The sequence below is a fragment of the Nannospalax galili genome, unplaced genomic scaffold, assembly GCF_000622305.1.
Source record: "Nannospalax galili isolate Female #2095 unplaced genomic scaffold, S.galili_v1.0 scaffold450, whole genome shotgun sequence".
Classification (NCBI taxonomy): domain Eukaryota; kingdom Metazoa; phylum Chordata; class Mammalia; order Rodentia; family Spalacidae; genus Nannospalax; species Nannospalax galili.
The window spans coordinates 2817241-2829705 of NW_008329134.1; the positions used below are offsets into that span (position 1 = coordinate 2817241).

Sequence of the window (12465 nt, forward strand, 5' to 3'; positions counted from 1 at the left end):
GGAACGACTTACTATTATAGAATCTCGTCAAAAGAAGATCATGTTTATCAATCATTTGTTTCAATAAAATATACAAAAATTAAGACAATGGAGAGCTATAAGAAGAAAACATGGGGCTGGAAAGATGGCTCAGCAGAGCAGTTAAGAACACTGGCTGTTCTTGCAGAAGACCTGGGTTCAAATCCCAGCACCCACATGGCAGCTAACAACTGTCCATGGCTCCAGTTCCAAGGGATCTCATAGTCTCTTCTGTCCTCCGTGGGCATTGCACGACATGGGTGCACTTACCTACATGCAGGCATAACACTCATAAACATAAAATAAAAATAATAAAAATATTTTTAAAAAGGCAAACATTAAAATGTTCAGAATTTTGTGACCAGTAGTTTAAATTACATTTATTCCTTGACTGAGAAAAAGGAGATATCATCCTCTGTTGCTTAACCAATAATTTTCCACATGGCCTCAAAGTAAATAAGAACACACCCCAGACCATGAAGAAAATCAAATCCTACCCACCTCCAGGCTCCACGCTTACCTGGAAGTCCTCCAGAGGCACCCATAAAGACCCCTCTTGACCTCACACCATACCATCCATGGTCATTGTGCTGCTGTTCTTCAGGCCACACTGTCTACCTTTCAGTTTTGTGGAGCACCGCTCCACTGATTGGTTCAAAATTTTATCCTCACCTTGTTGTTCAGGTTATGACTGCATGGTGCCTTTCCTACACTGCCTGACTAAGGAGATCCTGGGCTAAAATGCCACTGGCTTAAGATGGCACACTGGGGCTTTTGTTTACCTATTCCACTGCACTGTGATTGCCCCTCCAGATGGAAGATTGTGAGAGGGGGAAAAAAGAGCCTGCAGAGTTCCTCACAAGGACTAGGACTCTAATGTCACTTTTTGAAGCTGTGAACACCGATTTGTGTCCTATATACAAAAGGAGTGTTCATGGGCCAGCAAGATAGATCAGCACGTAAAGGTGCTTGCAGCCAAGCCTGACACTTTGAGTTTAATCCTCAGGACCTACATGATGGAAGAAGTGAACCACCTTCCACAAGTTATCTCCTGACCTCAACACATGCACCATGGCATGTGCATGCCTCCCCATAAACACACATACACACACACACACACACACACACACAAACACACATACACACACATACACACACACATACACACACTAAATATTTGTAAATTTTTATAAAATGTACACTATGCTGGGTAGCTTTAGTGTCAACTTGACACACCTGGGTTGAGGGAGCCCAAATTGGGGAATTGCCTCCACTGGACTGGCCTGTGGCCATGTCTGTGGGGCATTTTCTTGACTGTTGAGTGATGTGGGAGGGCCCAGCCCACAGGCTAGGGGAGCAAGCCAGTAAGCAGCATTCCTCCATGGCCTGTGCTCCAGCTCCTGCCTCCAGGTTTCTGCCCTGAGTTCCTACTTTGGATGAACTGTGACCTGGGAGATGTCAGACAAATAAACCGTTTCCTCCCCAAGTTGGTAGTGGTCAGAGTGTTTTGTCACAGTAATGGAGAAACAAGCTGGAACGTACACTTAGAAAGTACATATGATATACTATATAAAGTTTCCAATGGTTTGCAATTATTTTACTTATTTTATCCTCACCGACCTTAGAGATTGTTGTTTTCCATTTTATATATAGGTGAGGAAGGAAGTCATGATGAAGGGGACATTAAATAATTTACTCAAATTTAACCACATATCAAACTACCCAGCCAGGATTCTAGTCCCTTAGGTATGGCACCAGCCTATTTTACATATCTATAACCCCAAACCCCAGCTCTGCAGGCAGATTAAACTTGAAGAAGATCAGAAGTCAACTCTATCTATACTACTCCTACTTAGAAAAACCATTTATTACCATTTTTCTAGGCTTCAAAAAGATAAATCATTCTAAGTTATTGAAAGTGAAATATTGCTTTAAAAAATACATAAATTTCAAGTAAGAAAATATTAGCTTATGGTCATGAATTCACTTAGCCACTAGCAGATCCTTTTTTTCTCATGTCTACAAAAGGAATAAAGTAGATTGACACTAATAAACTGTTTTCTCTTTCTCATTGTAGTTTATTTGAAGCAAGGGTTCATGGATTGAATTGATAAGAAGTCAATTAACATACAAGGATACGAAGCAGAATGTATTTACGCTAAAAGTGACTGTTGGTGATGTAAACTGCTAAAGTCAACAACAATCGCAAATAACATTTTTTAAAGATAAATTTCTAGACGATAATATATAGAATGCAGATTTGTGATATGTATTTAGTGTCTGTGATCACTGGCTTGGGGTATAAGGCAAACCCCACAGTATCCCTGATTCCCAAGGTGCTATCAGACAAAAAGATTAAACTGGAACTGTAAATGTATTGCTATTATCATGGCCCAAGATTATAAGATCTAATCCTAAAAACTAGCCCATCGCTGTGTCTTACGGTGAGCTATTTATGATAGTTTGTTAGATTAATCAGATTAATAGTTCCTTTGACTTTATACATGATCCCACAGATTTGTTCATCATGATGTCTTTATTAGTCACTATTACAGTCTCTGTTGCCAATCGTCTTCCAAAATGGATTCTCTCTAGGCTACAGGTGTTTACTGACAATAGCAGTTGCTGCTCGCTGACTCTACCTTTCAGGGACGGGATACAAGGATAGGTTCATCACACTTCTTCATGGAAAAACAAAGACAAGCTATAATCTCAGGTCCATTTATAAAGATGTCATTGGCATGGGGCTGGAGAGGTGGCTCAGTTGTTAAGAACACTGGCTGTCCTTACAGAGGATCCAGGTTCGGTTCCCAATACCCACATGGCCAATAACCACCATCTGTAACTCCAGTTCCAGGGAATCTGATGCCCTTTTCTGGTCTCCATGGTCATTGCAAGCACATGGTGCACATATACACATGCAGGCAAAATACTCAGATAACATAAAACAAATAAATAATAAATAAATAAATAAATAAATAAAAACTGAATAAAAAATTTTAAAAGCTGTCATTGACTAAGGGTTGTAGATGTTAAGACCTAGGGTCTACTCAAAGTTTGGAGTCTAGAGGGAAACTTCAACCCATTAAATTAGGTCCTGTGAGCTTTCTGTCTTCATGGCCATTGTGAAGCAGAAGAAACCCCTCACCCCCAGTCCACAGCAGGATAACAGTAAGCACAGCAGAGGCAAGATGGAAATGGTACGGAGAGAGAAGAGGGGATCTCTGTGAAGTGTGACCTTGAGCTCCCATGGGTACTTCTGAATCTGGGGCATATCACCTGGACAATCTTAGGAAATTAGAGCACTCTACTGACTTAAGGTGGTATCGAGCTAATAGTACAAGCAAGACTCAGAAGGAAGTTCTTTCTGAAAGATGAAACTTTCATTTTCAAATTCAAACAATTTCTTCAAATTTCTACTAGCATGACAGTACAGATCTAAACATAGACAAAGACCAAAGTGGAGAAAAGTTATCATGGGAAAGAAAAAAAGTGCATATTCTAAAATGTTCAGATTGGGATTATCAGACACAGCTCATACTATGTTTTTTAAAAGCATGTCAAACAAGAACAAATTCGAAGATATCTGCCCGCAGCAAAACTGCAAAAGCACTCAATAAAATGCCTTCCAAGTGAAAACTACAGCAACTAAAATGCAAAACTCAGTAAGTTGGGTTGACAGCATAGCAGATCCGAGTGAAGAGAACTAGCAAGGCCAGTGAGATGGCTCCGCTTAACCCTGGAAACCTGAGTTTGATCCCTGGAACCTATGTAAAGGTGGAAGGAGAAAACAACTCCGCAAAGTTGTCCTCTGACATTTGTAGTCCTGCTGTGGGGTGTGTATGTGTGTGTGTGTGTGTGTGTGTGTGTGTGTGTACACACACACACACACACACACACACACACATTTTTTTTAAAGAAAAGGATAAGTAAACTGAACACAGGTCTGATGAAAGGATGCAGAATGCAGCCCAGAAAGACTTACAAAGAAAACAAAGGGAAGGGGAGAAAAACCATGAAAGACAGGTTCATGGAAAACAGAACTGAAAGACGTATCATGTTTCATTGGAATATCAAATGAAAGGAGGAAATAGTTAAAGAGACAAATCATGAGGATGCTTGCATACCTGATTTTTTAAAAAAGCACTAATACACAGATTCAAGAAAACAGATTTAAAATGTAATCACTTAAAAAAGCTACAGACCTACACAAATAACATTAAATCTGCAGACAGAGGAGGAGGAAGGAAGGAATGACGAAGGAGGGAGGAGGTGCAGGACTGGAGAGATAGCTCAGTGGTCAAAAGCGCATATGTGCACTTACCCATACACACACATACACACCACACACACACACACACACACACACACACACACACACACTGCAGGACTGGAGAGATAGCTCAGTGGTCAATAGCGTGTATGTGCATTTACAACCCCCCCACACACAAACACACAATTAGAAATAAAATAAGTCTTTAAAAAAAAGAAGAAAAATGGGGGTGAATGGCCATAATGGTCCAGGCCTGTAAGCCTAGTGCTTAGGGGACAGAAGTAGAAGAATCAAAAGTTTGAGGGTGGCCTAGAGTGAGACCTGTCAAAGACAGAAGGGAAGAAAGCAGGAAGGGAGAAAGGGAGGGAGAGAGAGAAGAGGGATGGATGGAAGGGGAGAAAGAGAAAGGGGACATTTAAATTCCTGAAACAAAGAATAAGGTGCCATCAAAATTCAAAGACAGTTTTATCTGAACAATATTAGAAATGTTACCAAAACACTACATATAAAATTTCGCTGGGTGTAGTGTTGTAAGCATATAGTTCCAGTATTGCAGCACTGTGGAGACCAGACAAGAGGCTAGCTTGAGCCAACATATTCAAGACTGACCTGGGAAAAATAGCAGATCCTATTCCAAACACAAATGAAAACAAACTCACTCAGTAGGCCAAAGCAGGAAGTCTGCCATGAGTTTGAGGCTAGCCTGTGCTGCAGGGTGAGATTTTTGTCTCAAAAACAAACAAACAACAGCAGCAAAATTCCAAGCAAACAAAAACAAACTTCTATTATTCGGTTAGACTGAGATTTGGCTTAGAGATAGAGTGCTTGTCTAGCGAGCCTGAGGCTTCTGGTTGAGTCCCCAACACAGCAAAAGTCTTGGGATGAAACAATACGTAGAGATGTGCACAGCTTTCCACGGTGATAAATAGCAAGCTAAGCCTACATCTCAAGAAGTCAGAAAAGGAACAGCAAATAACTCAAGAAGGGATGAAAGTAAGTAATAAAAGCAATCTTGAAGTGAACAAAGTTAGAAAGAAGCAGTTTATGGAGCACCTCAGACTTCAATGGGGTTTGTGGGAAGTGGAGGAAGACATAAGATTGATATAGCAGATTTATGTTGATGTTATTACAAGAATCTAATGTCAGTTATGACAAGTCTAAGGAGGCCAATGACTCTGTAAACAGTAACACACAATACGAAATGCTATGGAAAGCACCTAGCTAATAAAGTTGAAATTCCAGAGAAACAGATTCTCGGAAATATGGTCACCAGAAGGACAGCATGGGCATCACCTAGCATCGGGTTAGAAACACAAACTCCAGGACTGCTTAGAAGCTGGGAATCTGCATCCTAACAAGTCCTCCAAGCAGCCCTGATTCCTCTGGAGCTGGAGAACACAGAATCATCCTACACATTGCAGGCAGTATTCACTTACCTGAATGCATGGCTGATCCCAATGCTTAAAAAAAAAAAAAAAAAAATCAAGACGAGGCTGGGAATGGTAGTGCATGCCTTTAATCCCAGCACTTAGGAGGCAGAGGCAGGTGGATCTCTGTGAATTCAAGGCCAGCCTGGTCTACATAGTGAGTGCCAGGCCAGCTGGGGCTACAGAGAGACCCTGTCTCAAAAAGACCAAAAAAAAAAAAAAAAAAAAAAAAAACCAACCAACCAACCCCAACCAAAGAAAAAAATCACAAGATGAATAAATGTTTACTATTGAGGGGGAAAAGTACATTTTTTTTCAGTTTGTCAAGCAGTTATGTTTATTAACTGACCAGATTACAAAAATGTGGTGGGAGATACCTTAGTTCATCCTTCTAAGAAGCCCATTGATCTGATCTTCCCTGTTGCCAACATCTTCACTTTCCGTAGAAGAGGTTGTCTTTTCCTTCATTGACCTCAAAGAGAAGAAAATTTAAGGAGCCACAGGAAGTTATTGCTTCCTTAAAGAGTTGTCCAACAGTGCAGATCTCATAAATCAGATCCCTCATGCAGATGACACCATAGTGATAACTCTGATTCTGATGACAAATGTAATTTGGGTTCTGCAAGCTCACAGAAGGTGCTAGCTTTTCCTGCCGCCTTAGCCATTCAAATCTCAGTTCCATACATCTGCTTGCATTCCTTGTGATAGTGCTTGGCTTTTTCATAGGTGAGCGTCCTCTTTGCCTTTTGAAGCATCAAGAAAGTGTATCTTTAAGGTAAGAGATTTCAAAAGCATAAATTGAGTTTGTATTTTCTTAAAATGTAATTAACACATTTTTATTAATTCTATAAAACAGATTCTACATGAAAAAGTAAATGTTATCACAGAACCCTCTTTAAAATACTTCAAATTATTTTACATAAATACCAGGAGGATATTTTATTATTTACAATGTCATAGTTATGGGATCTTTTTACATACTCCCTTGTCTGTCACTACAATGATCATTATTCAGCTCATGGAGCCTCATTGTTCCTCCAAGATTATTATTTTATACTTGTATTGTTCAATTTACCAGACTTTTAAAAGAAACTCCAAGTACACTTCAAAAATACCTCCACAAGTCTACAGTAACACTAAGAACCAAAGACATATTTCTGAAGCACACAGTTTCTTCCAGCTCCAATTTGTTTCCTTCAGCCTTATTTACCTGTTATCTACACAGCTATTATATAAGATGACAGATTCCTAGCCAAAAAAGCTTGATAAACACACACTGTAGTCTATTTCAATTGTAAACAATCACAAAACAAACTTTAAAGTATTTAGTCCAAATGTGAATCTCCATGAGAAACTGTTTTCTCAGAGTACTGTGGGTGATTATTATGAAGAAAATAAATGAGGGAAGGTAATGGTACAGTAATATCTGGAACTGTGCATCAAATGAATAAGATTAAAGCCTCAAAGAAATCCTTCCCAATAAACAAGCAGGTAAGGGTTGGAAAGAAAAATATGTTCCTTGCTTGAAATTAACTGCCACACATTCCCAACCTACACAAAGCTGTCATAAAGGACATCTAAATCTGTCCTTGTTTATAACATGTGTTGTGACAGGATTTGACAGTTTATCAAAGAACTATAATTGCCACCTAAACATCTAGCATTTTGTCAACTGAAAGTGTGTTTAGTGAAAGCATTTATTTAACTTAAAATACAACCATTTTCCTTTGCTTTCTGAAAGAACTGCTTGGATTTCTTTTCTCTTTAACTGATCAGGCTGCATCAGAGCTGTCTTTGAATTATTTATGTTGGAATTGTGAAGGATAAAAGAATGATCAGTAAAGCAAGAAACTACTACCAAGGAAATACATATATTCTGGTTGACTCAGAAGACCTTCAAAACACAACAGTTCTCATAGATCTGTAGACATGACATTTGAACAAGCTTGCTTTGGGAAGCAGAAAAATGGAGCTTTTTATCCCTATCATAATTTTCATTTCTAGAGCAATTTATTAAGAAACAATACCTCAAATACAAAGAATGTGCTGTTCAATAGGAAGCATCCCTACCGGTAACTTTTACCAAAGGCAGTCAATGCTAAGACAATTGTCTCACTCAATCCACAGAACAAAGTAAACAGTTTGAAAACTCCTTCCAATAGATCAAGTAAAAGAAAAGTCAGACTAACAAAGATAATCTGATGATTTCTTTCTTTCTGGAAATGTTGGAGGTTGGTTTAAGCAAAAATATTCAGTTTCATATTTGTTCTTGTAGTCACTTGGTAAGAAAATTTCATGCAAGTAAATACTGGGGGTAGAGAGACGAGTCCTGCAGTGACAGCAATAAAAGCCATTCTTAGAAGTTCGGGAATCCCACCGTCTAATGCACAGTGATCTCTGATAAATCAGAACATCATCAATGGCTTCATTTCTCTGGATCTCAGTGAATGGGGACATCTCTATGACTGGGTACTCGCTAAGGCCATTTCTATATTTAACATATAATTCCAGATGAAGCTCTGGAACTATGAGGTATAGCAACAGCCAGATCTTGGAGCAAAATTAACAGCAAGACAAAAATATCTCCTACTTAACGCCTCAAGAAAAATACAACTAGCTATAGATTTTAATGTTTACATTAACATTAAGTCTATTTGAATAATATTAAATCTATTTAAAAATCTGTTTTGTTTTTCATTAAAAACTTGAAAATATGTGTCACACTGAGAAAGCTAAAAGAAAAATCAATTTAATTGAAGCTGCAAGTACTTTTTAGTGCTTCTAAATTAAGGTACAGAATTTTCTGTGCAAATCACTGTATATAACTGGCTTAGGATGAATTGTTTGACTCTGGTGATTCTGTTGGTATTTTTAAGGAAGAATATGAATGAAGGGTTGTGAACATGCACTGGCATGTAGCTGACATGCACTGTCAGCCATGAAGAATATGAACTGAAAAGAAAATGTATGTTCATATTAAGAGAGATGTAATTGGATCATTAGTACATTATTTTGATGTGGCATTTTAAAAATATTTATTATTTTTATTTTATATGTATTAGTGTATTGTTTGCATGTACCTAAGTGTACCCATGTCATGCAATGCCCACAGGGGTCAGAAGAGGGTGTCAGATTCCCCTGGAACTGGAGTTACGGATGGGTGTTAGCTGCCGTGTGGGTGCTGGGTATCAAAACCAAATCCTCTGCAAGAGTAGTCAGTGCTCTTACCCCTGAGTCATCTCTCCAGCCCCTGATGTAGCATTTTTAACATGTGCATTTTTAGCTGTTTATACGGCTTTATAATAATAACTCATTGAATATATAAAGTAGATTTTTAGACAAGTAATGTGTTTCATGGACATTGTTGAAGTTTGCTCATAGCTGTTGCCTGTTGCCCTTTCTTACTGCATTTCTAAACCTAGCCTATCCATGAACCCAGCCACCAAGAAAGCTCACAAGTTGAGTATATTAAACAATTTTTGCTAATTTCAAAATATGCAAGGTAGGGCTGGAGAAGTGGCTCAGTGGTTAAGCACACTGATTGTTCTAGGAAAAGACCCTGGATTGAATCCCAGCACCCACGTGGTGGCTAACAACCATCCAGTATCTCCAGTTCCAGTTCCACCTTCTTCTGTCCTCCACTTCCACTGCACAACACAGGTGCACTTACATACATGCAGGCAATACACTTGTACACATAAAATAAAAATAAATAAATCAAAATATGCATGGTTATTTTGTTTTAGTCTAAACAATCTCCATTTCCAACTGTCAAGCACACAATTAGCAAGATGTGAATGTATGATCTTCAATTCATAGCTCCATTCTTTTTATGAAACAGCAATTTCATTGTTAAAACTCTTGATATCTGTGAGCCTTTCCATTTCTTGCCCCAGCACTCAAATGCCCAGTACATTATGGAAGCTCTGTACTTAACTTTTCCAGCAAATGCTTCATGACCAAAAATAATAGTGTTCAGTAGCACAGGAAGAGATGGCAGAAATAGTAACAGCCTTTCATTCTCAACTCCTTCAGTCTTTGCTCCTCTCAAAAGATAATCATTTCAAACCGGACATTCATATTTATTTAATACTTTCACTATTACCCAATTTTAAATATATAATACCATACATATTCATGTCATTGACTTTGATCTCTGAAAATCTCTTGGAGACATTTCCATGTAATTACACCTGAATCAGTCTCTTCTATGTATGATAAATTCCTTGATAATTACTTATTGGTGAATATTTTCTGATTTCCAGATTTGGCTTTTATAAACATGCCTATGGTAGTTAGTATCTGTCATTCATCATCTTCTCCTCTGACAGAGGTGTCAGACTCAGACACTGCCTCATGACATTGCCATCTGCACATGTGTTGAGCTCCATTCACAGCTGGCCCAGGATGCATGAGGTCTGTGGGCTGCAAATTGGACACATCTGCAGAACTATGACAATGGAAACACAGAAGTTGTTTACAGAATAGGTATTGAATGAACAAATACAGTAACACCACAATTATCAAGATATTGCAAACTTTTCTTTGTAATGGATCCCCAAAAGTAGCCCTAAGAAGCCAAAATATGCATTCAAATTACCCTCATAAAAATCTACATGTTGGCACATTCTATTAGAAAATACTATTTTATAATTTTGGCCTGGTTGATGTGCTAAAATAATCAGCAGTTTCTCAATTATTAGTATTTTAAAATATTGATTGGTCACTTTGTTTTCAATGTAAATTGCTTATTTATGCCATTTTACAATTTTTTTGTCTTTCTTCACTTGAAGAAATGATCTAAAACAACATTTTGCACATATTTTCTGCAGCCTCAAACTTTCTATCTGGACTTGTTTTATGTTTTAATGTATTCAAATTTAAGTATTCCCAAGAAATTAGACACAACAGTAAATTTTCCATGAACTAGAAAATCTTGACTCCCTGAGAATGTAAAAAGAATCCCAATCAAGTTTGGTTTTTTTTTGTTTTTTTTTGTTTTTTTGTTGTTGTTGTTTGTCTTGTTTTCAGAAGACACGTGGCAGAAGGGACAGTAACGGCTATTACAACTGAAAGAGCAATAACTGGAAGCTGTTAGTCCTGTGGTGAGACTCCCACTCCAATCTGGTAAAGCCTGGACAAGTTGTTCCTGGGACCATTTTGATCAAAATACGGAGCATCAAAACCTTCAACGGCAGTTCCCAGCAGGACTTATCCCAGATTCACCAACTGCCTGGGCCTGGAGCTAGGCAAGGTGGTGACCAAGAAATTCAGCAACTAGGAGACCTGCATGAAAATGGGTGTGAGAGTGTGCGCAGAAAGGGTATGTACACAGTTCAGAGCGGTTGTGGGAGATCAGTGATGGTTTAACGGAGTGTCTGTCTGATCATGATTAATGCCTGCAAGATCACTTCAGCCAGCCAGGTTACCGTAGTCATCCTGTGCTTCCCCAGGAAGACAAGAGCAGGGAGCCCATCTCTGCGGAGCTTGTTGCAAATATGCTGTCTATATAGCAGGTGCAGATTACATCATCACCACGGACCTACATGCTTCTCAGATCCAGACCTTTTTTGATATTCCAGTAGACATTTTATATGCAGAGCCGGCTGTCCTGATATGAATACGAGAGACTGTTTCTGAATTGAGAAACTGCACCAGTGTCTCACCAGATGCTGGTGGAGCCAAGAGAGTCACTTCCATTGCAGATCATTTGAATGTGGATTTTGCCTTGATTCACAGGCAATGGATAAAGGTCAATGACCTGGACCACATGGTGTTAGTGGATGATGTGAAGGATCAAGTGGCTATCCTTGTGAATGACATGACTGATAAACGTAGTACAATCTCCCATGCAAGTGACAAACTTTTCTCAGTCGGAGCCACAAGAGTGTATCCTTTTTGGCTCATGAAATCTTTTCTGGCCCAGTCATTGCTCAATGTGCATGCCTTGAAGCAATTGTAGTCACTAATACCCTGCCTCAGAAGGTCAAGATGAAGCATTGCTCCAAAATCCTGGTGATAGCTCTAAGATTCTTTCAGAAGTCATCTGGAGAACTCACAATAGGGAATCTGTTTCCGATCTGTTCAGCCATGTTCCTTTGTAACAGAATGAATTATAGGTTATTCCATTTTAAAATGCAATGAAATGAAATAAAAATAAACAGTTATTTTGTCTTTGAATTTGATAAGAGTTGAAGACACAGTTTGACCCATTGGCTTTCTACATCCTAATCAGGTATGTTAGAGCACATCTTAAGTTGAGGAAGGAGATAATGAATTGGCAGAGACTTCCTGACTGGTTGTCTTAGCCTAGCTCCTTTGATTTTATGAGCCTTGTAGCTTTTACAGTAATGCAGGTTCTGCAAGATTTCAGATTTTTCAGTATGTTGCATAACTAAATAGTTCGTTTTGAGGAAACACTAGTTATAAAACCACTTGTTCTACCAACACACACACTCCCCTATGTCACAAGTCCACAAGTGCCCAGACTAAGCTACAGCAAGCAGCCTGGGCAATCATGCACCTCCTCCTGCTTTCTGAACTCTCAAACATTTAACAGCCATTGGGATGATTATGAGGATACAGCAAAGTACAGCAAACATGTCTTGAGACAGCTGTCACAATCTATTTGGAGACCAATTTTAGATTCTTTTTATAAAATTTTAAATTTATTTTTATGTGTATAAATGTTGTGCTTGCATGTATGTAAGTGTGCCCATGCTGTGCAGTGCCTGCAGATGCCAGAAG

General features: G+C 38.7%; 1 protein-coding gene across 1 annotated transcript; it reads left to right on the top strand.

The window, feature by feature from the left end:
• The first annotated feature begins 3134 nt into the window (after nucleotides 1-3134).
• On the top strand, nucleotides 3135-11822 carry Prps1l1 (phosphoribosyl pyrophosphate synthetase 1 like 1). The gene is given in 8 exon segments (XM_017797959.1): nucleotides 3135-3218; nucleotides 10852-10937; nucleotides 10939-11020; nucleotides 11023-11167; nucleotides 11170-11225; nucleotides 11228-11609; nucleotides 11612-11737; nucleotides 11740-11822. Coding segments are annotated over 8 exon segments (1044 nt in total).
• The last annotated feature ends 643 nt before the right edge of the window (nucleotides 11823-12465 follow it).